General features: G+C 42.6%; 1 protein-coding gene across 7 annotated transcripts in view; it reads right to left on the bottom strand.

Moving 5' to 3' along the window:
- Positions 1 to 27,068, bottom strand: part of LMO1 (LIM domain only 1) — a 74,436-nt gene that overhangs the window by 44,902 nt on the left and 2,466 nt on the right. The window contains exons 1-2 of one of the 7 annotated variants that reach the window (XM_064513057.1): positions 16,732 to 17,214; positions 11,544 to 11,645 (exon numbers count right to left, since the gene is read on the bottom strand). In XM_064513057.1, the coding sequence (XP_064369127.1) occupies positions 11,544 to 11,568 (25 nt within the window). In that variant the 5' untranslated portion in view covers positions 11,569 to 11,645; positions 16,732 to 17,214. Of the gene's footprint in view, positions 1 to 24; positions 253 to 11,543; positions 12,180 to 16,253; positions 16,369 to 16,731; positions 17,215 to 26,725; positions 26,848 to 27,068 lie in introns of those variants that run through there. The other 6 variants (XM_026104559.2, XM_064513058.1, XM_064513059.1 and 3 more) reach the window with 6 other exon arrangements.

Below are 27,068 nucleotides of genomic sequence, written 5' to 3'. Positions count from 1 at the left end.
TCAGTGCATTGCTCAGGCACTCACCGTCATGGTTATTACAAGTTGCTTGTTCAGTCCATCCCAGAACTGCATTTGCCATTTTCCCAGCTCCGTCACATGAGTATCTCAGTCCTTTTGGGGTCAAGCACCAGCAGCCTCCCCCTCTTCCTCCACCGCTTCCTGGTGACAGTAAGGCCAGCTTACGGCTGGCCCCGCGGGGCGGCAGGGATCAGCCAGGGCGCCGGCGCCTACTTCGCTCACTCCTGTGAACTTCTCACAAGGCTGAAACTAAAGGGCAACAAAGCCAGACTTGAGTCCCGCTCTTATCGGTTACTTGTACCGCAAAACCCCTCAGCAGCATTTTCATGAGAACAGGAAATTTGTTCTCAGTGCTCACAGAGCAGATTTCCCACTCTCTCTACTGAAAGGTGCACTTAACCACTTCTCTTTTAAAGCAGAATTCACAGCTTTGCTTTCAGGGTCTAAACTACCACTTCTTCAAGCCGTGATGTTGAGATTCGCTTCCGCTCGTCTCCCAGGTTCGGAACGGACCCATCATTTCTCATTTGGGGAGAAGGCAGCAAATGCCACAAGGAACAGCCACCTCCTGCTTCGGTGACCACTGCTTAAAGAAACAGCAAGCCCAGAGCGGGTCTCCGGAGCTGAGGTACAGAGATCCCGCACCTGCTGTAACAGTTTGCCACTTTTTGTCAGTCATTACATACATACACACACGTCTACAAATCAAAGTTTTGCTTTCAAAACATTGGAAGCTTCTTAACTGATGAAGGAGGAGAGGTGACCAGTAAGGGTCCCAGCACGATGGACAAGACCAGTGGCTCTCCTAGCTGCTCCGGAGCCCCCCGGGAGCCCGCAGCCAGCTCATTCTTCAATTCCTACTAACATCTGAAGAATTTAATTGTCATTCTCTTTAGTATACATGCACAAGGCAAAAAAAAAAAACAAAAAAAAAAACAAAAACACAACATAGTATGCCAGGTGAAAGCACCAAATATTAAAATGTCAGAGGTTTAAGCTCTGTGTTGGTTTAGTCGTAAGTTACCAACAACCACTGATGGCAGACATAAAGCTTCCCTTAAATTATTAAGCATAAAACAGCAGACTGTAATATTTTGCTAAACCGAAGTACAGACACAGACAAAGATGTCATTTCAATATTTGAAACCAGCAAGTTTAATTTAAAATAAGAGCAAACCAATAAGCTCAGAAAATAGCAATGTGTGAGAGGAAAATTACACTGCTAGAGAAAAAAGTGGAAGGACTTAAGAAATTTATAAAAGTAATCTCCAAGTGGAAATTAGAAATCAACCCCTAGAAACAGAATAACACAAAAGAAATATTACTGTCCACTTTCTAAATCAATATAACACTGCTACACGACAGAATTACCATGGTAACTCAAGTAAAAAGAATAAAGCAATTCTTATTATTTCAAAATAAAATCACAGCCTGAAGCCCAGCTTTTATTACAACTGCTGATAGATCGCTGGCTTGTATTTATCTGAAATATTGCTTTTCAATCAGCTATTTTATGAATGTACAAATTTCACTGAGCAGCTCACTTAGACTGAATGCTTAAAAAACCCTAAAAAGACTCGTCAATGAATCGATTATACATACGCATACTTTTTTTTTTTAAGGGAGTATTATTATATATTTTTTTACTTTATTCAAATTAAAGAGAGATAAGGGAATGAGAGAGAATAAGTTAAAACCTTGTTTAGTCTGACCGCTCTAAATTCCAACTTAGGCTCCCTGGAAAAAAAACAACGCTGTGAAAGAACAAAGAGGCAGCACAGCCTACCCGAAACATCCCAGCCAGCGCGCAAGGACGGGGACGTGTGCGCACGGGGGGTGCGCACAAACACACGCACAAGAGGAGACACATCTGCTCTCTCGTGATCAAAGCAAAAGAGAAAACACTGCCTAAATACAAAGTTACTCAAGGACGTTTTGACTTGCCCTGCTGGGTACTTTAGACATTTAAAGCATTGTTTGTACAGCTTGGAAGCAGCATCAAGCACAGGATACTTGTCACATTGAAGCTGCTCCGAAGGCAGAGCTCAGTCAAGTTCCCACACGCCTCCAGCGCTGGTGCCACCTTTTAAACACATTAGTGCAAGGAGAAAGCCAGCAGGTTACCTTCTGCTCCCTCCCCCTCCGACGTTCAAAAGAGCATCGATCAGGAGCTGAAAGCAGCAGTCCTCTCAAAAACAACAATGCTGCTCCTCTCCCCGCTGCCCCTCGGGCCCTCCTTCCTCCCTGCACAGCCAAACCCGCACACAGACACTAACCACGCATGGGACAGGGCTGGGTGCGACCTCGGAGCAATCATACCGAGAGCCAAATTGCTAACTGGAGAAAAAGTTAAGGCACAATCTACCAAAAAAGGATGCTAAGGAAGCCCCTGCAGAACGTCACAGCATTTTACGGCACGGTCTTGCCTTATTTTTCTGTCGCATGCACATACGCGCGAGAGGGGAACGCAACCGACACTTACAGTCATGGCAGGAATCAGAGGGGAACGTGACTGACGCTTGTAATCATGCCAGGAAGAGGCTAGCGAAGGTTTCTCCTCTTTTGGCATCAAGGATTTGCAATTACTTGGGTCGACACTGAAGGACGTAAAAATATAATTGCCTATTGAGGGGGGATCGACACCACCAGCACTGGCCCAACAACAGTCAAGAAAAGCAACTATCACAATAACGCTCTTTCCTTCCTAGGAGCTACAGAAGTGATTTTTCTCTTTTTCATGGAGCTCTGCCCTTCTAACCCAATGTGGGGTCTCGGTGAAGGGGAAGGAGAGGGATGGCGTGAAGGCCCAAAGCTGTGCATCAAGAGATGCCATTTCAGATGCCACCCTCCTCAGGGCAGCAAGGGCTGTGCAGAGAGAAAGCAAAGCTGAACAAGCCTGGGACAACTCGCACAGAAACCCATCCACTCCTCGGGGGCTCTGGGCACACCACCACCGATACCCAGGCCTTCGCTCCAGAGGATGCTAACTTGGGGAGCGCAAGAATTACTTACTACTGCTAAGATGCTTTGAGGATTAAAAGCAGCAGTGATGTGCCAAGTATAATAGCTGGAAGACAAATGCTGAAACAAGAGCAATAAGCCACCTGCCAGCTGTCTTTTATATTAAAAAATTTCAATGTCCTTAGAGCTGCTTAATTTCCCATCTTGCTCAAAGTCCAGAGGAACTTTGTGGGTTGCTGGTTTCACCATACAGCAGTGATGCTGCTCATCATTTTTAGAACAGGTTTAGAAACTGTGACCATACTCAGCTCAATCCAAAAGTATGCACTGTCTTTTAGTGTAATGTGGTCCTTTGCAGTCTACTGCAAATGGGTTTTAAAAGCAATGGTGGAAACAATGTGTGCTTAATCTGAACACGCACCACAGAGAGGTCACACACTCAAATATCCTGTTTTATGTGGTATCTGGTCGTATTTTAAAACGCTCCTTCTAGAGACTTCAAGCCAGCTGAGGTCACAAACAATCATATACAGATTAGAAAAAGGAAAGAGCTGGGGGGAGTGAAAGGGAGTCTTGTCTGGCACACTGAAATAGGACACTCTAAATTGCACTTAGTATTTCTTTAAAAGAAAAAATGGCTAAAGTAGTAAGCTTCAGAGAAACACAACCAGTAAATACAGGGGTGGTTAAAGAGTTTTTATTCAAATAAAGTCTTGCCCCAGGAGATGGAAGGAGAATCTTGAAATATGGAGATATGAATTTACATGTGCTAAAAGCATCAGTGTGACACTTTTTGGGGGGGGGGGAAGGGAGGGGAAAAATACCTTCGTTGCTATACATGACAAAATAGCAACTGAATGTTTGCTTTGATCCCAGCGCATAAAGGGTGAAGCTTTTAGGCAAGGAGCGGCAGGTGATCTCAGCTCTTCTGCAAGTCCTAATGCTCCTAAAAGCCACTCTTCCAGTTTCTGTAATTGGGCATCAGTAGTTAATGTAGTATTGACTGCATTACATGCTCCTGTGCATCCTCTCACTAATGCCAATTGCATCACCTTGTACATTTACCATATTGCTTAGCCAATAGCTGTTAAAAGCAATCCAAATCATGAATCATATAGGAAACTTTTAGCAAGACACGACATCCAAAGGAGACAATTTACAGTTGAGTTAATCTGGGTACATTAGCGAGACATGGATTCAGGAAGACAGACCAATTTATGTTACTTTAGTTTTACCCTTTATTGCTTTGTATAGGCAAATGAATGGAAGGGCATGGAGTAAAAACAGATATAAAGGAGTCCTTTTCAAAACAGATCTCCATTCTGTGCAGACAGGTCAAAGGGTTTGAGACTGATGCTTGGTTCAGGCTTTCATAACCGTAACAGGGTACTTACAGAAATCATTTTCCACAGAGGAGTATAAAGATAAACATATAATGGATTCTGAATAATGTTCAATACCTCCCCCCCCCCCCCCCCCAAACACACACGCACTACAAGTACATTAGGCAGAAACCAACTTGCTCGAGACTGACTAAGGCCCAGCCTAGCTGAGAGTCACTTGGCACCCAGGGCGTCCCGAAGCGGCTTACACGCCCGGCCCAGGCAGGGCTGCTCCCAAACTCCTTCAGGCAGGGACCCACGGCACGACGTGCTCTGCAAAACACACCAAAGCTCTCCAGTTCAAGTTGGTCCTCCACCAGCAGACAGCTATGTGTGTCCCTTGTCAATACACAGAAAGTAAGACCTTCCCCTATAACGCGACTTCAAGGGATTGTATCCTTTTGAAATATATACCCATTTCTCTGGAGGAGAAGGAAATGGTATGAGCATTAAAGAGATATTGGTTAATGCACATCAGCTGCAAGGTAGAGCCAACCAGGATACAAATTAGTAGCAAGTCCCCTCTGAAAAAGTACATTTTACAGAACAATTTCACACTGGATGCTTGACCAAAAGATGCATAGCAAATTGACATAGCACCTTTCTGCCTTTCTGACCAAGCTCAGTAGCACCAGAAAAATAGAGGAGACAAGATAAAAAATCCTCTCATATGAGTAGCGAGTAATTTGCAGTATTTGTGGATGGGGAGAGAAGGGGGAAAGAAAAACAGAAGGGAGGGAAAGGAAATTTAGGGGAAGCAACAGCATGCCAGCCAAAAACGTTTTTGCAAAAGAAAAACTGAACTGCATGCTTAAATACTGTAAACTGGTGTTCTACATCTCGTTTAAAAAAGATCATCATTCCCCTTTGAAAAGCTTCCAGAAGTCCCTTTGAAAGAGTTGCACATACAGGGAAAATGCCAAAACAAAACATTTTCACTAGCTGATCAATTTAAACAGCTGTGGTAAAGCTGCAGCCACTGGCACCATCATTAACAATTTAAAGCATGGCTGCTTTTGTCTTCCTTCCCAGTTACATTCTCATTATGCCTTTTTATTTATTAGAAACACAGTCCTCCAGAATACATTTCTATATCTCAGATCCATAATAAACTGAGTAGGAATGTCCCTGGCTTTGACTCAAATGGATGTTTACATTGGCGAGAGGGTTAATTGCTTAATTCTGGTCCAAGTTCTCTGCAGTTTAGTCGTGAATATGCAACAATTTCCCACTTTTTCTTTAAGAAGAAGTAGAACTGCTGGAATCCATACTTGGGGGGAAAAAAATCAAATACTACTTTCACTTCCCAAATCACCTTTTCAGAGTTTGATTAGCATGCAAAGAACTCTGAACACTGCAGTAAAGAATTCAGGAATGTTCAATGCAACTAAAAAAAATCCTCTACATTTGGACAACAGTATCCATTATCTGCTTTGATGTGCAATGTATGAAGAAACTACTTTGCAAAAACATTCACTGGAAAGGAGAGTCGAGCATCTGCTTGCATAGATAGCACCCAACATCAGGCTTGAAAACTTAGGCTTGGGAGTCATCCAGTCAGAGAAGAGAGCGCGCACGCACACACACACACACACACTTAAAAAACAGTAGCTGCATGCAGTGAATTGTTTTCAGATCATCTATAGGCTTAATTATGTTAATCTAACAGTGAACAAGTTTCATTTTAAGTCGCCCTTCCCTCCACCCCCAAGCCTTCAGTGAATAGGAGCTACATTCAGTGAATAAGTCATTCCCTGGCAACAGTTACACACATTACTGAAGTTGGGGGCAGTGATTTCTATACTGTTTAAAACAATGTCTATGTATTCTAAATGATGACAGTTCTGTCCAATTTAAAAAACATATAGACCCATTAGAATTTTATAGTTCAGCATTTAGCAGCATTGGCAGTGCCTTTTTTATTCTTACACCACAACATCTAATACTTCATACCATTATTCTGATTTTGGATTGATTTCAAGTAAAATACCTTATTTGCCATAAACTTTCATATTTTCTACCTAAGTAAGACTCCTTACAGATGCAATCAGTCATAATGCTAAAAGAATAGTTTGCCTTTAGCAGAAATGTAATAGCTCGTGCTAATGAAAGCGTAACAAAACTTTGAGCAGCAAGCACGTATTTACAAATAGAGTAAAATTGTCTCTAAACACGAAGCTTGAAAACCTTTAAAAAAAAAGCCTCCAAATGAAATCAATTAATCCTCCAACCATGATAAATTTCTTAACCATTTAAGAAAAGTATTTCAGACTCTTCTGTGACCCTTTATCACCAGGCCTAATGGATTACTTTATTAATAATGCACTGCTTTTAAAAGGAATTTTTCTGAAGATTCTACTATAAGAGAGTATTTTCAGAATGGCTACGACAAACAGACTGACATGTTCATGTTGTATTTGTTAAAGATCATAAAACTTAACACTAACTCCAAAGAAGAGAAATTATGTTCTGCTGCGAGGGTATCAAGTATCCTTTCTACTGTATTTAAACTAAAATTAAAGCAAATGAATTTCCAAGAAACAGCTGCTTCTGCCATATTACCCAAGCTGAGACACGTTTACGAACTGTTTTAATACTTACTATGTCAACCAGACAACCAGCACATCTCACCAGCATCTGAGACCTAAGAACGATGACACCCTATAAAGACGTCCGTCTACCCTCATCTTCCAGCAACCTGATGAGAGCAGACACTAAGCTTTACTCGGTCGCCTGGCAGGAATACCCCTACCCGTACAAAGTAGCTTGCTAACTCCTTTCAGCCATCATCTTCCTATAGGATGAGTAACCAGATTTTATTCAATGGAGCTCTGATAACCTGGATCTCTTAACTACAGCATTTTTCATTTCTTGAAAAGGCTTAGGCAATTACTTTATTATCAATTTCTTGCAGGTGTCTTATGCCTTGGTACTTGCCAATTCTGAAAGCGGGAGGTACCTTTAGGAAGACTACCATTAGTTCTATATTTGATCAAGTTTAGAGAACATTTAAAGAAAATTTTTGCTCCTTTTTTGCAACCAAGTCTTGTGTGGTTTATTCTGCTGCCAAGCATGCTCTGCTCTTACTCAAATTCCTGCTTCACAACCTTCTGATGCCTCTTCATAAACACTTTAATCCATTGCTGTGCATTTGGGTCGCAAAAGTACACAGTATCATGACCTAAAGCCAGACCAAACCTTGGAAATGACACTGTGACTGCATCAAGATGGAGCCCTCAGCAAACCAACGGGTAACCCAAATAAATAGGGAAATACATGCTTTTCAGTGACCTGAATCAAGCCTCCTTCGAACAAGCTGGTGTTTGGGAAGATGTGCAGTGTTCCTCTATAAGCGGGAAGCCAGACAGTGAGGGACCACGCAGAAGGGTCTAGGTAGAAGGGGAGGGGAATGAAAAATAAGAGGAGGCAGCTTTAGGAGTATTAGGCAACAAAACAATTAAATTCCTTGCCACACGAGAAGAAAACCCTGTCATTTCCCCTTCTCTCTCCTTGCACGATTCTTCAGTAGCTATACCTGAATAACATACCTTAAAAAGAAAACAAAAGATATCAGTAGCACATAGGACAGCTCTTCTTCCTACATGGCATGGTTTTGTATTAGGTGTGTGTGCAACCCATACTTGCCTTATTTTTATGTGTATAAAGATTTTGCTAACAGAAGCAGCTCATTAAGACTTAATTTTGCTGGAGATAGATCCTTCCATACCCATCTATCTATAGATGTCCATATATATGGCAGCAGACACATTCACTTATTAAGTCAATCCACACCCCTACTCCCATGGCTAGAGTGCAGTGGCAGCATTCTCTAAACAGACTTTGTGGCCTGCCATTTACAATCAATTTCACTGCTTTTCTAATTCCAAATGCTGCTTTTCTTTCCTTCTGTGCAGGGTAAGATGGGCTCTTACACAACAGGGAACCCAACTGCTGCTACTAATCCAGTTTCAAATTACCTAATATTCATTGCCCTAAATACCTCCCATCAAACCAAGAGCCATTCCCCCACCCCAACACACACACACAACCACTGAGTATCTGCATTTTTCATTACTCTTTAAAAACTATGGATTTTTTAAAAATAAACACCAAGATTTGTGTACAGTACCTGTTAACAGAGTCCTCCCATATACCATCCACTTGACCTATTCTTGCTATATATTTAGAGTTCTGCTTTTAAAACACATAGAATCCATGATTTTGGGTGCTACTGTCTGTGCACACGTTGGGATGAATGCACATCTGATCAGTGTTTCTGGAAGTACACATACATTCAATAATCTGGTTCAAGGATACCATGCCTAGTTAACACAATACGAGTTAGCTAAAAGGAAACTTCCCCCCCCCACACTCATAACAAAGAGCCATGATTTCTATTAGCGCGTTTCATACCATACATGCTGATTACTAGGCTGTGCTTCATTGTTAGTAGAGATTACAGCTGGGATAAGCTGCAGCTTTTTCCTAATTGCTATTATGATGACTGAATTTTTGTTTTGTGTCAAGCATTATTCACACATTATACTCAAAAATTTGATCCCTCCATGATGCATTATTGATTGCACGCAGGCAAACACACTGCCTCCAACGGGAAGAATTCATCTGGGCTATTCTACTTGATTTGCATTGCTCTATCATAGCAGAGCAGAGTTCTGCAGGGAAGCACAAACTGAAAAGGAAGATTTAACAAAATATGGAAAAAAGCTGCTGTGGTCCAGCACGTGTGGTCCAGTAAGAAATAAGGTCAGACAGTCAAATTCATCTCAATCAAGGAAAGGTTACAAGAATAGCCTTATGCCTCTAATAAGGTAAACTAGCTAGCTTCAACTTCTACTGCCAAAGAAAACAACTGAACACCTCTGAGAGTGACACTGCTTCAAAGCCTTTGAAGCCCTGTTAGCTTCATTTGTTTTCCCAGCATAAGCAATACTCAGCCACTTAGTATGTCTTTTATCCACAGTCCAGTCAACTGCAAAGCTGATCTAGAAGATGGGTAACAGATGCTTCAGGGTTTTTTGTTTTTGTTTCTTTTTATTTTAGTATGTTAACAAAGAAACTTACGAGAGCTCAACAGAAATCAATACCAGGATTTTTTTTAGTTAAGAAAGACTATTTCACAATTTTAGGATGCCAACTTAATTACCGCAGAATCAATTCATACATGCAAGACAACTTATATATGGGCAAATGTGACACCACATTTGTCTACTCTTAGTCCAGATTTAATTGAATCTGCATAAAAGTGGATGCCGACAACAACACGTTTCTGTTTGTTCTCGTATTTTAAAGTAAAAGTGTAAAATCTTTGTGAAAAGTCCATTCACATTTTGTCACTGCCCCAAGCGCATCAAATCAGAATGCGACAAAATGTTCAGATTTCTTCCTGGAAAGTAGGTTTAAATTCTATGCACATGAATACACCGGATCGATCATTTTAAAAATCAAACCCACCATGAGATAAAAGATCTAAAATACTTTTTGGGGAAGTGGGGAGAGGAGGCATAGAAGAAACTTCCATACAAAACCTTCTGGTTAGAGGTAAGCAAGCATCCATTATTTTAAATAGTCAAGCACTCTTTTCTAAATATTCCCCCAGTATAATGTTAATTCTGTATATGTAAGTATAAAACTGTAAAATACCAGAAGACAGATAAGGGACAGGGGAAGAAAAAAAAAAAAAAGATATCGGTCCAACTTGTTGGCAGAGCTCAGCTTTCAATACTACTAACAATACACGACTAGCACCAATTTGACAAATGAAAACAAGTGACTTTGAATTACAAGTTATTTTTCTCATAAATATTTTAAAAAGCAATGCATATATTCAAGCAAAATCAATGCCGCTACCAAAACATTCAACTTCCAGTTTTTCTAGGCTCTTTGGATCCCTGCAAAAAGCTGTCTTCTGTCTACGGCTTTGCAAATATTGAGCAATTTCTTCTACTTCCAAATGACAACTGCCTATCACTAATTTTTTTTTTTATTGCGATAATATGCAGAGATTTCAAAAAAAAACCCCACCAAAAATACAGAATCCAGTAACATACACATACGCATAATGCAGCACATGAAGTTACCCATTTATAAAGGTGAAAGGAAACAATAATCTAATAGCTGTAACTCAGTGTTAGAAGTTAAGATGTAGTTCTTGCTTTCAGTACACAGAACACCTCCAAGGTAGAGGTAGGTCTTTGGTAACAGAGGCAGAACCACAGATGAAGTCTACCTGGAAGGCTATTACAGAAGTGTCTCACTCTGCTTCAAGTTTTAATCTTTGCTTTCAGGATACAAGCTAGGAGGAAAGTCCTGAATGAGCCACAAAGCAGCCTTAGAAACAAATCATTAAAAAAAGTTGTAATTAGACTTACCATATCCCTCCTAGAAACTACTGGCAACTGAGCAGTTAAGTTGCATCCCCTGGTATGCAATGTGCAAAAGAAGGCATCAGGTCACTAACAACTAGCTAGCACTGCCTAGTCGTGAAATATTTTTTACATCAATATACATCCCTTAGTCATCCTTGATAAGGACTAGTCAGCTTTAAAAAACAAGTATACACAAAGCCCGGAAATAAGTCAAGTTCTCCTTCAGCCTCATTCATTAAATTACCTCCCAAATGAACCTCCATTTCTGCCATTTAGAGAGGGGAGTAAATTCCTAGGATAAGCCAACGCTTTTTTGCCAGAGTAGCTTATTAGCTTATTGTCATTATGTTTATAGCTATGAAGAAAATCTGTGAGAAATGGATATTAAAGATGTACATTAAAGAGACACAGATGACATACAAAGGGAAGGAAAAATCTCAAAATTAGATTTACAATAAAAGCTATTATAATAACGGGCTAAAATGGATACATTAGAGTAACTTGTAGGAATAAAAATCTAAATAGATTTTAAAAAAACGAATCAAGCTGTTTCTGCTATGTCCTTCAGCAAACAGAGCCTGGGGTAAACCCTTCTCAATTGGTTCAAACACGCCAGAGGAGAGAGGAAAAAAAATAAAGAGCAAGCATGCTTTTATCAACACAAGGGAAAATATCCGAAGCTGAGGCAGAGCACTCCGATATGCACAACGCGCATCTGCTTCAGAACTATTTATTTATACGTTAGCAGCACAGAGAAGACACCGAGCACAGGCTTACACAATCTCAGCCCACCTACCGTCCTCCTTGTCCAGCACCATCATCTCAGCAATCAAGAAAAGTCCGGGGACAGATGCTTCTTCTCCAGCAGCCTCCGCTCAGGGGAGAAGAGAACAAGTCTCTGGGAACACAAATGAGCTACGGTACAGCTGATCGTCCTTTAGCAGCAAGTGAGCTCTAATTACCCAGTTGTCCAGCTTTTAACCTAGATTGCACTCAGTTAGAATTACACTCAGAAATGAAGCACTTTGCAGATACAAAAGCAGTCTCACCTACTTTTGTGCCTCAGAATTGCAAGGAACTAAAACTGCAATTTAGAAGGAAGGGGGATCAGAGCTGTTTCTTTGGTTCTCACCTTCTAAATGGCTCAATTTACGCAGTATAATCTATTTTAATGTAATTGCATTTGATAGCTCATAACCCTGGCTGTTGCAACTACACAGCTTTCAACCTTATAAAGTGTTTTCCCTTTGGATTTAAGCTGAATCTAAATCTAAAATTATATTCAGAGAGGGTAGAATACCTAAGCCTGACTACTGCTGCCTCTGTCTCTCAATTTGTGAGCTTTGCACACTTGCTATTGAATAAATGCACATATTTCCCAGGGACCCCTCTTATTCTCCTGTCAGGGTTTCACGGCGAATTTAAGCCTTTCCAGCGCAGCAGCACCACCTGCAGTACCGACTCGACATTTCACTTTAACACACGCTGGCTATCTCAAGCGTATCAGGTATTAAGAACTTCGTCTCCTTTCATCATCGGTGACCAAGTCACAAAACAGTAGGAAAAAGCTCAGCAACAGAGCTTCACAGACTGCGGTTTGAACCCCTGATATTTTCTTTTTCTTTATAAATGCACTGCTCCAAAGCCTTGGTATTCTTCTAGATCTGCTCATTTCAGATCGGAGATTTCATTTGAAACCAGCCCGCAGCTTCTGACAGGTCCGAGACTTGAACTCCTCTGCAAAGGACGGTGAAGACCCAGCTGGGTTACACCGACCCTTCTATGCCCAACTAGACGCAACTCATCTATTGTGACTTAAAACTCGATACTAAGCTTTTATGCAAACATTTCAGGTTCATTTTCATACGTACACGTTAGTCTCAGAGAACACCAGAGAATATAGCTCTGTTTCACTCTGTTTTCACTAGGTCAGTATTAAAATAAATTTAACAAGCTCAACGCAGTACAAACCCTTGCAGGCTTGTGCCGTTTGTTCAGAGAGGCCAGCAACACTGAACTAGAAACGGACATGTTTGGGCCCCAGTCTTTTTTCCCTCCTCACAGGACTAACAGTCCTTCCGCAGACCAGTTAGCTGCTGCCTCCAATCGCGTCCGTAAGGATTGCGGGATCAGGCGCCACGCTACCAAGATCAACAGCACCATTTGAGTCATCTCTGTCATTTAATCCAAGAAAACATTTCATTCCTATTTTAATGATACTTCTTCCTCCTCTTTACAACTGATACAACAGTGCTCTTTAAAAAAGCATGATAGCAGGCTCAAGTTATATATCCTTAATACCTATTTTTAATTAGATTTCTTATCCTCAGCTGAAGTGGCTTTTCCTTCCCCCTTCATTTTGAATACTTAATCCTAACAGTCCTTGAACATATTTGATGTTAAATATATCGTTTTACATTGAACCATTTCATCCAGTACTTAGAACAACTACTGTCGCCTTGTGATACTAGTCAGCAAGGGCTGAATACGTATTTTAGGATAAGACTGCAACCACCACAAACAATCGTTTATTTTAAGAAGTACAAGTCAAAAACGAGAGGGCTTTATCCCAAAGATAGTTAAGGTCTAACAGTTAAAAGCATCAGTGCAAAAACTACAGGCTTTTCTAAACTTGAAAGAGGCATTTTTAATACCTCTAATATACTATTGGCCTCCATTAGGAAATAGTGAGCTCCAAGACGGTTTCCTCTGACTGCATACTTTCCAATCCTATGCCTTCAAAAAAAGACAAACTTACCCAAAAATATATAGTACATTTAAAGTCGCACTATTTGGTAATTATGAGAAAGGCGTGTTTTTTATAAAAATGAAGTTAGCCATTGTCTTTTGCAGCTGACTTTTATGACACAGCTAACTAGCTGCCATAACGCACTTGTAAAAGATACGCAATATTGGATCAATGTACACTTTATTCCTCTGTTGCTTCATCGGGTCCTGCAATCTGCATTATTCCCTTTGCAAAAGGATATTTAAAAGTTCTTTATCTGCTTAATCATTTTTACATACCAACAATAAAAAAAAAAGTTTTCTAACCTCCAACACACTTGTACAGCAATTAAAGACAACTACAATTAACACAATCTGTTGGAACTTATCATGATATCTGGTATCAGTTTACTTTTTCAAGCAGAAATCTGGTCTCTGCAATCAAAACATTTATATATTTGAGAAATATCTTAACTCTCATTATCTTGAAATTTGTAATTGTGTTGCACAGTTGCGTAGGTTGGCTCGCCCAGAGCAAATTCAGCAGAGATTTATGCATCAGAATCGCCTAAAATGAAAGCCTAGAAGGAGGCTTTTTCCCCACAGCTCTACCCTTCTCTATTTTCCCACCTCCCTCGCCTCAGCTCTTAACATTTGTTTCAGGAAGATATTTGTGCAAGTCCCATTGTAAAGTGGTATTTTCTAATATCAAGTCATGTCGCATCAGTCAAGTTATATTATGTCACTTCAAACATATGAAACGATGTTACCTCCCTGACATAACTTGACATCGTGCCACAACACATCAAGTTGGAAACATTACCATAGCTGTTCTTTTTTTTTTTTTTAAGTCTGCCCCTTCATCCTCAGTTGCATCTGTGAAGACCAGAGAAAAGTATTATTGCATCTCAATTACTTCTCTCAGCACCAAGGAGCGCGTTTGCATGTTTGCCAAGGAAGCTCCTCACTCACAAAGCAGTATTATTAGATTATTAGACCTCATGGGCGATCCTGGTGTCACACTGGGGCAAGCATGCACCCCTAAAGTGCTGTTAGAGCAAGTACTCAGAGGTTGGAAGGGCGGGAGCTGCCTCCGAGACCACAGGACAGCTGGACAAGCAGCTTTCGGGGATGCAAAAGAAAGGAGCACGTCGCTACCTCTACCTACTAGGTGGCAAGAGCCTTCCTTGTGATGCACCAGGACCGCTGGGGGGAAAAACATTTCAGAAATCCTGCCTTCTCCACACAGGGATCACTGTGCACACCCCCGCTGCCGGGAAAGACATCAAAAAAAGGGAAACAAACCAAAAGGCAAATGTTCCTAAAAATCAAGGGGAGAACTGGATATTATCCACAACACTACGGTTTTCAGATGGTAGAAATCAGACTGCCCCCTGAGAAAGGAGCCATTTATAGCAATAAAACAGGCCCATTTTTATTAGCAGGCTCATTCAAGCTTGATTTCAAAAGGAATTAGTTTAGTTAGCAAAAGCTTCCATTTTAGTCCATTTGTACCCTGTGCAGGTCCAGCATCCCCTTTTAACATTCACAGATGAGCAGGCAACTGGAACCTATTTGAATCAGGCAGAAAGAAATGCATAAAGGTAAAATAACCTCTTCATAAAAGAGTTTCTTCTCTCAATCTTGCCTCCTGTCCCCAATTTCGCCAGTGCACTTTTAAAAGCGAGCCTAATTTCTCCCTGAGCGTAACTACTTCATCAACAGCACAGCGGCTTCCCAGGCGTTACTTCGATTTTGTTACTCTGATCTCCCCGTTGCTCTCACCAGGGGTTTGTTTCCTACTTTACTTCTTTTTAAGGGCACCCCACACTAACTTCCTCTTTACCTCGGCCGTCATCACCGTTATTCCCTTTCATGGGGCTGCTCCTGGAAGCAGGCTGTTGGGAACCGTCTGGATAACCAGCGGTTCTCGTTTCCTTTCCTTACACCACGGCCACACCAGCCCCGAGCTCCCTGTGTTTAATGAGTACGTCCGCAATACTTGAAAGAACCCCAGCACCCCTATTAGGGATCCCACTTCACATCTCCGCTTCTCCTCGCGGCTCACCTGTGCCGCTCGCTTCTGCTGGGGAGGCAGCATCCCGCTGCCAACCCGTCACTCAGCTCTGAACAGACACAGGTTGGCAGGCACTCTCTGACAAAGAGTTACCAGGATTAAGACATCACCCAGTTTATTATTATTATTAAAGGCTGCTAATGGGGATGTTAAAAGCCTTTCCTCCCTCTGTCTACCAGCCAAGCAAAATTTGTACGGCACCACTCCAGCCAGGGGACTCTTGCAGCCACAGGTCACCCCTGAAAGTGAGGTCAGAGAGAAACACAAATCTCGGTCCACATGCGCATGCCAGTGAGGAATTAACCTTAATTCCTCTGACATTACTTAACCCTTTTACTTTTGTCTCAGGGGGTGAGAGATGAGAAAGGTCCTTCTACCGTTATCTCTCGCTGCCTAGTTAGGTAAGTTCATTCCCTCTTCTCCAACACATGCACTTTTGACTGGAACATTATAGCCCCATTAATAACACTACGTCAGCTTACTTCAGAGGGCTTCAAGGAATTGGAAGAAAAAAAAAAACCCGCTGGGAGAGGGAACCTCGGCCGAAGGCATGTGACGAGCCGGCCCCCAGCTCCCTCCCCACACGCCGCCCCGGCCGGCGGGCGCTCAACCCCGGCTGGCAGCGCCCGGGCCCCCCGCAGGCAGCCGCGGCGCCCCTGCCGCCCCCCGCGCTCCGCCGGGCCGCGTCGGGCGGACGCTCACCTGCCCCACGCACAAACTCCGGCGCCACGTGAGAGTGGGAGGAAGAGGGGGAAAGACAGAGGGAGAAGCAGAGCAGGGGGGCACCTCCCGCCCGCCTCGTCAGCCCGGCGCTCCCTCTCCCAACCAAAGCCCCGGCAGCCCAGCAGAGAGGTCAATGACAACTCAGGGCGCCTGCACCGCGGCGGCAGCACGGGGCTCCTCGGCGGGCGGCAGCTGCGGGGGGCGCCGCGCGGGCGCCGCGGCGGGGCAGCCGGGGCCGCCGCCGCCGGGCCCCGTCCCGGGCGCGGGGCCGCCGCGGTGGGGGAGGCGGCCGGGCCCGGCGGCGCCCGTGAGCCCCGCGGCGGGAGGTCGCGGCGCCCGGGGAGGCCGGGCCGGGCCGGGCCGGGCCGGGCCGGGCCGTGCGGGCGGAGTTGGCGGCGGGGGCTCCGCGCCCAGCGCAGCCCGACCGACCCGACCCGCCCCGCCCGCCGCCACCTACCGTCCTCCTTGTCCAGCACCATGGTCCCGGCGCCGAGGGCGGCCGCCGCGCGGCTCCGGGGCGGTGAGGCGGGAGCGGGAGGCCCCGGCGCGTCCTCCGCGGCGGCGCCCGGCCCGGCCCGGCCGCTGCGGGGAGCGGGGCTGCGGCGCGCTGCCCTACGCGCGGCGCGGAGGAGCCGGGCGGCTACGGCGGCCGCCTCGCCCCCCTGCCGCCCGCCGCGGCGCGAGTGCCAGCCCAGGGGGCAGCGGCCGGGGGGGGGGGGAGAAAAATGAGGATAAAAAAAGAGAAAAAGAAAGCTGAGGGAGGAACGATGCGGGGAGCCAGGTCCCCAGCTCCGTCCTTTCCCACCCTGCACTGTCAAAAAATTGTCTTAATGTAATTGCATGTGATCGCTTACAACCTCTCCCCCCTTCGCTGTTGCTACTGCAAGAGCTTTCCAGGCTTCTAAAGTGCTTTTCTCTTGATTTCACTCTAAATCTAAAATTATATTCAAAGGAAGGAGGGGTGGGAGGGAGGAAAGATGTGAACCTATCGCTGAAAGCAAAAGCACTTGCCGCCTGCCTCTCTTGCTTGCTCGCTCGCTCGCTCTCTCTCTCAATTTATGTGCTTTGCACTCTCTCCTGCTGCTGAATAAATGCACACATTTCCCAGGGACCCTCAGATTCCCCTGTTAATTAAATCAATTCATTATGCTCAGATCTGATTAGCAGCCCCTTCCCCCCCTCTTTGAATCAATTATTCAATACACAAACATAATTGCCTGTGCCAGAGGTGTCTAAGTATTAGCTTATTTAACTCCAAGGACACTAATTACCCCTAGGGCAAGGGAACTTTTCTCATTAATTCTGACAAAACACAAAAGCACAGTTAAAGTGTGTGTGTGTATATACGTGTGCGAGAGAGAAAATGGGGGCGCGCAGAGCCGAGCAAGGGAGGCATTACTCTAACACACGTGTTACTGTATAAATAAGCTCAATTTTCTTTCTACCTATTGCATTAGATTATTTCCCCGCATCTCCCCCTCACTAAACTTTCTTTTTTCTTTTTCTCCTTTTAAGTAAGGAACAGATCTGCATTGTAATGGTGGCAGCTCTGGAGTGAAAGTGCTTGCAACCGAATACAAAAAGAACAAAGTATAAAGGACGGGTGAGGAGCAAAGCAGAATTTGCAAATAGTTTTGTTTATCAAAGCAGAAAACTGTGGCAGACAATCTTCCATACTTTAAAAAGCCGTGAAAGAAATGGCCCTCTGAAGCAGCAGGTAAGATGATACATAATATAGTCTGTACTGAGAACAGTTCTGAATTGTTTACAATCTGAATTAATGTCAGTGCCCACTATTAACGTACTCGCTCCCTATGTTTACCAATAATGGACGAGATTTCCATTAGCTGAAACCTGAACGCTACGAAGAGACTAGGCAGGACTGATACAAACTGGGATCAACCATCATTACAGCATCTGAGACGCATGACTTCTGGCTTGCGCATTACCCAAATTTTACCTGTGTGAACCTCCTTAAAAAAAGGAGGGGGGGAGAAAGTAGTAATTGATTCCCCCAAATTAGGTTTTTACTTTCTAAAGAGCTTTATTGTTCATGTCCTCAATGTGCACAGAAGTATTGAAGATTTTCTTTTTGTCTCCTTAGGCAATGCATGAGCTGATCCATTAATCCATTTGGCTTTATATATCAGGAAACTAATATTAGCTCTGCTCATCTATTAGCTTTTATTTAGGTCCCCCCATGTTGCCTTTTTTATGCTTTTGTTCAGGCTGGTTCCCCTTGAGGGGAGTCTGGCAATTTTTGGTAGATTTTGGGGGAGAAAATGCTGCCCATCATCTCCTGGGAACTTCCCTGCTCCAGTTCCCCATCATTACATTCACCCATATCCAGACAGCCATGATTAACCTCACTCATCTGGTAGCTCTACCCACTCTCTTTAAAGCACACCTTGTACATATCATTTAAAGCCAAGGAGGGGGGCAGGGGAAATCAAAAACCAAACCCCCCTCCTTTTCGTCCCCTGCCAAAAAACACAGCTTAGCTTGCTTGGCAACAAACTTACTGCGGTACGCTCACTGTTTGCAAGCATAAATATGACTGGGAACATAAAGCGGTGGTTCATTAGTGCAGTATGTTCTTCTGTGAATATACAAGTGTAAGGATAAAAATGTCTTCAGCTTTGTAACACAACAAACCCTGTTAATTTTCTGGTATTTAATTTCTACTCTGTGGCACATACTGCACCCACAGGAACTTATCCATCTAACTTTTTTTTTTTTTTTAAAGAACACAGCAGTACTTGAAAAATATCAACCCCAGAGAATATCATGCATCAACTCATTTCCGAATGTACCTTAGAGTTCTTGAGCCCATTCCTTTTCTCACTGCAGTCAAAAAGAGATTTGGGTGCAAAGACACAATATCAGGATCTTAGTATGCAACTATTGAGCCTTATTCTCAGTTTGCTACGGGGTGATGCAGTTTTGTCTGAACACAGACTTACCAAATAGTAGGCATTTGTTTGCGTGCGCTGAAGTTTGAGGTCACTGTTGGGATGCTAAGGGCAAAACAGGAAGAAACTAAGGAACCAGATGTTGACTTTGGTGTCACTCTTAAGAAGTGATGTTCACCCTTGAGAAAGATGTGGTCACTGCAGATGAAAAAGAAAGATGGAGGGCAGAAGCAAGAGACAAATTTGCAGATGTGCATGAGTGTCACACAAGGGGAGAAAATAATGCAGAAAATTACTACTAAACCTAAAGCATTAAATTCCTGAGCACAAACATTCTGTAATTTAAACATTCTGTTGTAATCACTACAGTTATATTTACATCGGTTTTAAAGTGTACAGCTTTAACAAGATGAAGCAATGAACCCTGTGTAAAGGTCCCTGACTTTTTTACAGTATGGTGAGGCATTGTTCTGCATGGTTTTCAATTATTTCTGTTTAGTGAGTCATTTCAGAGAAGTGAGCAAGTTTGAGTAATTTTTGAGCCTCCTTCATCCAGTAGATTGGAAATATCATACAAAGAGTTTTACCACACTTCTATTTTTTAGCACCTGGACACTACACAGGAACAGCTAGATCACTTCTCCTTAAAGCACTTACATATGTAACAGACACCATAAGGAGTGACTAGGAAACCTGATGAGATCAGGAATAAGACTCACTTTCCCAGACCTCAATTCTCTTTAACAAAGTATTAAGCCAGCGTGTTGTCAGAAGACGACTAGACAACACAGTAGCTGAGATGCCCATTTATCACTAACGTGCCCTGCTATTCACTGAGTTATGGTACCGTACACACACTACATCTAGCCAGTACTGGGAAGCCATCGTGCTCTGTACTGCAGAAGCAGCAGCTGAAAGAGAACAGCTGTCCTCTGTCCAGAAAAGCTTCCAGTCAAATGCTAATTCCCAATGTTCCTGGTGCAGAAGGGAAAAGGTGCACAGGACTTTGGTGTGAAAACACCAAAGCACTGGTGGAAAAGCAGGGACTAGAGCTCAGATCTCTGGGTCTTGCTTCTGTTTCTTGCTCCCTAGCTAGTCTTGCTTGTCTTCTGCTAGTCTCAAGCACAAGCAAGAGAAAATGAGAAATTTTCTAAGAATAATAGGCAGTTATTAAATAGCAAAGGAATTCTGCAGTATACTTAAGCCTTTAACAGATATGTGAGGTTTCTTATTATCCTGTGCTTGAATGAGGCAGATGACTAGAACAAAGCCAGCCAATGCCACAAAAGCATTCTTCTAGTTTCAGGTTCTCTTAATCAAGGAGTTGGTTAACATTTCAGTGTTGGGAATGATAAAGCTTCATCAAGAAGGGTAATACATTTTGTCTTTTAACTAACAGTAAAAAAAAAGAATGCGAGAAAGTGATTAAGTCCTGCACCAGTCAGGATCCCACACTGAAGGCAGTATCAGGCCACACCAAAGACCACTGCTGCACAAGGTGGGTTTAGCAGCTGTTTCCAACATCAGATTTCCAAGTAGATGAGACTTGCGTCTACCAGTTTAGACACGAGTTTTATTTCTTGAAATCACACAAATAACCAGAACAATTTGCACAGCTCTATACTAAATTAGCTGTGAAAGATCTCCCTTCTATGTTATTACGCATTTCAGAACAACTTGCACCTAGCTTGGTAGTGTCAGAAGAGACTGACCGCAGGCCTGACATTATACTGCAATTCAACAATCCTGTGAAGGAAGAAAATCACAAGCACTCTAGAAAGTTACGTTCACACAGAACATGGGCTACAGTTCAAAGGACCATTTAAATACATACTTGAGATCCGCAGACCTCAATTATATCTAAACTCATGCTTAATCTACTTAACTTCTGTGCCTATACATTGTAAAAATAAATCAGATTCAATTCTGTTACTATGTTTTGCATGAAACAAGCATTAAATATTTTTGTGAATATGTTATTTTTTTAAAAAAAAAGTGTGCTAAAATACAGCATTTCCTTTCATAGAGGAAGACCAGCAAAGCTTCAAAAATACAACCTCTAGAGAATGAGTTCTTTACCACTGTGATATAAGGCTGGCACTTTAAGCCATTAGGCTTTACAATCTGTAGTGACCTTTTGGAGAAATTTACAGCTGATAAATTAGTTATTCAGAAGTTTTGCTGCTGCTCTCTGTAGCGCAAAGTTAAAAAGAAAAATATTTTTTCAGGAAAAAAAAAAAAAGCTGTAAGATCTAAATTCTTGGTCTGTGAGATGTTTCATAGGCAAATTCCTCCTCCCTGGAACAGCTCAATTGCACTGAACTCCATACAGTTGCTTTGTGGAGGAGAAACTGTCATCATCAGAAAGACTTCATGGGTGGGTATAAACTACTGAAGGATCGGGCTGTGTATGACACTGCACTTAGGACACACAGCTGTATCTGTGCAGAGTTTCCAGATTCTTTTAATGTATGTGAAGAAGGATCCTTCAAAAAACTTAACAGTAAACTCTGGTGACGGCACTTCTATGCCTATTGCTTTGATCTGGACTGATACTGACTTTTCTGTGCATCCTTCTCTACTTCAAAGCTCATTGCTACTGGAATGCTTTCTTGCAGATGGTCCTGTCTTTAATTTCTTTCTTTGGAAGGGCCGCAGTAGGCAGATCTGAAAGACAAAAATCTAGCATCCAAACATCTGCCACAGTTGTTTTATAGAGGAATCCAGTGAGACTGTGTCTGGTTCTGGAGCTCAAGGGCTTGCCACGTCCCCTGTTCTCATCAGAGCTCATCACACCCTGCCTCGTGTCAAGCAGGCACTAATCAAATGTGAGATGGGTCAACAGATGAGCCAGAGCCATCAAGCCGGGTCTCCTATTAGTTCTTATTTATATTGCAGCAGCATGTACAGGACTTGGTCACAGAGCTAGACCATAAGGTACTGTCCAAAAATCCCACCACCTTTCCTCAAAAAGATAATCTCTTTCCTCACCATCTTGCTACTGATGGCACCAGATGGAATTGGTACAGGGTGCTCAAAGGTGGAAATATATTAATTGAAAAGATAAAATGCAACGCGAGGCTCACACTGCTCTGTGATGACACCATCCTAAGACAGTGCCAATGTCACCCTTGCTCTGTGGCTCCCTTTGTCTCTATTTGGCACGAGCAGTACTTGCCAAGTCTTCATAGCGTCATCCTAACAATGTATCATTTAAAAATGCTGATTCCTTAGGCAAACGGCTGCTATCACAGTAGCTGTAGGTACACGCTAAGGATATGGCATGGCTGCTGAACACAAAACAGGAATTCTCGCCATTCCCATGTCGCGCAGCCAAGGAGACACTGCTGCATTGGACTATGTTTTGCAAATGCCTTCATCGGCATCCAGTTCAGTCTGAATCTAATGGTGATAATCCTCTTGATCCACTAATGTGTGAGAGAGGGTAAAAGACATCCACAAACCAGAGATGAATATTTTACTTTTTTTAAGAAAAAAAAAAAAAAAAAGAAAAAAAGCCATTCTGTGAAATTACCAGATTTGTCTCCCAATCCAAAGACAGAAACCAGTTCAATGCAGATGCAAGTTACTGGAGAACTTCTGATAAAAGCAGGCAGGTGGAGGCTCTAATGAAGGCATACACTATAGTGCGCGTCTTGCCAACGTTTCTTAATGAATAATATGTGCACTCAGATGAGAATAATATTGATTGAGGTCTGCAGGGAAAGTTCTCTAGGAAAAATTTTTATTCCAGGAGCAGAGTCCTTTTTGGAAGATTTTGATCTTTTCCTGCTGCAACCTTTCTCCTCCCCTCTCTTTGTGCTACCCAAAGCAACTGACAGCCAAAAAATGAAAAGCCTGCCCTGCATCTAATGTATCTATCAGATCCAGAAAGAAATTTATATACCGATACTAAGAATGGCTGCACCATTCTCCTTAGCTGGTAGAGGGCACAGCAGTGTGTAATTAGGACTGGATTACTTTACTCAGAACTGAAGCAGAGAGCAGATGTCATGCATTAATATTGGCATTTGATTCCACACACTTTCTCTGCCATGTTTGCAAAAACAATTTGCCTTTCTTTCTTGGATCTTGCCTTGAATTTACCCTCAGGTTGCTGTAATGCAAACAAAAAGCCACCAGTGGCAATATAAAAGTACATATAGAAGGAAAGATCCATACATCACGGGTAGAGCTTATGATTTAATTCCTAACATGCAAGATCAAGTTAATTCCTGATTATATTGATTAGATTGATTAATATGGCTGATATATTCCACTAGACACTAGCTCAGACACAGGAGGTCATGACATTATAATGCATTTGTTAACGTAAGCCCACAGTACAAAGAGATACCTTATTCCAAATTAATGTCATCAGACACTATCTGCAGTATCTGCACATGAGATGCCTCTCCCTTCGCATACACGGACAGCCTTTTCCTCACCTGCTTTTCCACACAGAGGACTTCAGCTTCGATTTCACTCCAGCACTAAGCTCCATAGAGAGAATCCTTCCAGAGGGCCTGTAACAGAATTTCATGCCCTTTTTCATGCACCACACACTTCTCTAATAATATTTCAGCAATCAAGAGCAAGAATATTTAGATATTCTCCATCCCTTCATCCTCCACCCTCCCCAACTTTAACTATTTACTCTATTATTGAAGAGCAGTTAGTAGGTCCCAGTCAAAAACACTGGTCCCAATTCTGAACTGCAGCCAGCTTGCATTTGACAGCAGCTTTATGGCTGCAGCTGGGTTCTGGAGGTTTCTTACGGGCAAAAGATGATCTGCCTTAGTTTAGGGGCATCCAGGGACTGATTTCAATAGCCTATACTACAGCAGCACAGAATAACCATAATATACTGGGCAGCATGCAACTCTGCAGAGCGATGGTGACTAGCTCTACCTTCATATACCTACGTGGATGCAACCTGAAGAGAGTAGCCACTGAAATTCTGCTGCAGTGGTACGTTTGGCTTCAGGACACACTACATGCTTTCCTCAGTGGCATAGGCTGTACATCAGACCCAGACTGTAACACTGGTAACACACCTGTAACACTTTTTTGCAGGTTGCGACACCTATCCGTATCATGCAGGGCATTATCTACACAGACAATCTGTGAATAGCACCAACTTCTCTATCCAGGTGTTTGTAAATCCACCTCTACCGCCTCTGTTCTCTTGTGATACCAGCCACAGGAGGGGGGGTGATTGGTGATACCAACCCCCAAAAGTGAGCACAGTATTAACATGCTCATAGCTGGGAGACTGGAAGATCTTGTCGACCACCAAGTCCGTCCCCCATGAAAAATGAGCACAAAGCACCCAGCATACGTTCTGCTAATGTTCCTCTTCTGGAGGTGGAAGACTGCTCACTAGACAATAAGGCTGCCATGTCCCCTTTCTGCCTACTCCCTGTTGCTACAGTGGCAACTCCCCTAGTCCTAAAGAAGGGTTATGTGCTGGACAGCTTAGAAAAAATGAAGGGTTACATCTCTGAATCAGGAAAAGGCTACTGAAGCGAGACAGGCAGGTTCACATTCTTTTGGTCCATCAGCAAAGAGCAGAAGAGTAAGAACTGCTGTCCTAAAACAAGAAAATAACTGCTGTGAAATGGTAACAGTTGCCACAGTTTTCTTCAAGCAGGTGCGAAACTCAGTCTGAAAGCTGTAAAGACAACTAAAGAAGTGATACCATTCTCTCAGAGCTAGAAAAGCTTCCCTGCTCACAGGGATGTCAAGGATCAAGAGCCCAGTGGATCATTTGTTGCATTTTTAATGCTTCACGGCTCAGGGTCAGTCAGAAATCCCTATCCTAAGGTCATGGTTAGGGCGATCTGGAAAACAATCCTGTTTCTTTTCTGTTACTGGCAAGACCTTGCTCAGGCTCTGCTATTTCTCTTTCTCACAGCTAAGTTATTAGAGCCTACTCTTCCTGCTCATTATGCTAGAGTTAAGTTTGCCGTAGGCACACACATTCAGCTTTTCCAGGCTCCAACGGCCCAAAGGACCTTCCCTGTAGCAGTCCATAGCGTTGCGACACGACGCAATAAATAGCCGACCAAAGCTAACACTTTCAGCGGAGTAAGATTCCTTGCAGTGTCTGTTGACAAGCAAGCACTAATTTATTTTTTGTTTCATTCTTTAATAGCATCAATGAGACAGAATGAGAAGCACGGATGAGAGCAAACCTGTCCACTGAATAAGTGATGAGCCCTGTTTGTAGCGCAGTAGCTCCTTACTGCTGCAGCAGCGTGGCTGCACTTGACACTGGGGGAAGCCGTGATAACCATCTGTCTCCTAACCTGCCTAGGAGACAGCCTGACTTAGAAGAAGCTGGAAAGCACAGTTTAGAGGCCCTTCCAATAACTACATCTGTTTTAAATAGACATATTTTGACTATCGTTTCCATGCCAAACAGGCATTGGAGTCAAGTAATCACTTAAAAAGGCTGAGATACAACTCCACAGTATTTTACAATGGATTTAATAGCCAGGCCTTAAAAGAAAAAGATACCACCATCTAAACACACAGCTGAAGCACAGGCATTTAGTGAACACCACTCACTGCTTAAATATGAATTCACACTACAACACTGTTGCAAACAATCTATAATGCCCTGCATTGTTAGAATATCAATTTTGCATAAACATACTTCAAGTATTTATAAATTAATAGATATAAGCATGCATTTAAAAGTGAATATCAAAAGAGCAGTACACAGAATTCTTGCACAGTCTCCAATTAATTCAAATAACCACATTTTAGCATATTAAGTTAAACACTATATGGATAAAGTATAGCTTACCATCAATTCTAAGCACTAGAATGGTGTTAGAAAGGAACACCACTTCCAAAAAAATCAAGAGAGAAGAAGAGAACACAAACATACAAGAACATTTTACTGAAATTTAGCTGTAAGACCTACTGCCATGGAATGACTAACAATAACATATATACTGCTTTTAAACAAACAAGCAAGCAATTTTGGATAACTTTCCACTTCTTTGTCTGGTACTACAGTTTCAGCCTAGTGAGCTATAACTGTGCAAGATAAGCAGAAAGCAGCAAAAGAGGCTGCTAACCCTCTTGCACGTTTAAAATAGGTCTCCTCAGAAGCAAGGATAATTCCTTATTTCCTTCAGCTGCTTATTTATTGGTGGTTTCCTGCCCCCATTTAATTAGAGTTAAAAAAAAGAAAGAAAGAAAGAAACACACAACTGTCTCTGATAGTTTTTTTATAAATCCTTTCTAAATGAGAATCCCTTTACTTATCAAGAGTTACTGAGAAGCACTGAGGACAGATATGTAGTTTGGAACAAATTTCTCGGTCAGTCCCAGTTTAAAGCTTTTATATACCTAAGAAGTCTAGCCCTGCCTGAAAGACAGTGATTAAAGCTTTTAAAGAGTACAAAGATTTTACACAGAAGAGCATGATACTCAGGACCAATTAAATGACATCTTAAGTACTTAACTGAAGCATTTTTTATACACTAGGAATCAGTTAAGTGGAAGGTACAAAATTAAACTTACATTTGAATTTTGTCACTGAGTTAATCTCAAGAGATTATGCAACGTATCTCAGGAACGATTTCAGAAAGCTTTCCGTAGAACAGTCTCAACTGTTAAGTTTGCTTCAGGAGCACTGCAGAAGTCTGAAAAAAGAAAACATACAAGGGAAATTTGACACATTCAGGAGCAAGAAAGTGCAAATAACAACTAAAGTATTGCAATTAAGCCCAAAATAATACAGGTGGTATCACATGAGGGGGTCTCAGTCAAGAAAGTCTCAGTCGGCACAAGGACATTAAGCGAGTTTGTTCCATTTTCAGGGAAGAGCAATAAACCCCAGGTTGTCCTTTCTTGAACATGCGAG

The sequence above is a fragment of the Dromaius novaehollandiae genome, chromosome 5 (genome assembly GCF_036370855.1).
Source record: "Dromaius novaehollandiae isolate bDroNov1 chromosome 5, bDroNov1.hap1, whole genome shotgun sequence".
NCBI lineage: Eukaryota > Metazoa > Chordata > Aves > Casuariiformes > Dromaiidae > Dromaius > Dromaius novaehollandiae.
This window is presented reverse-complemented; position numbering and strand designations above follow the sequence as displayed.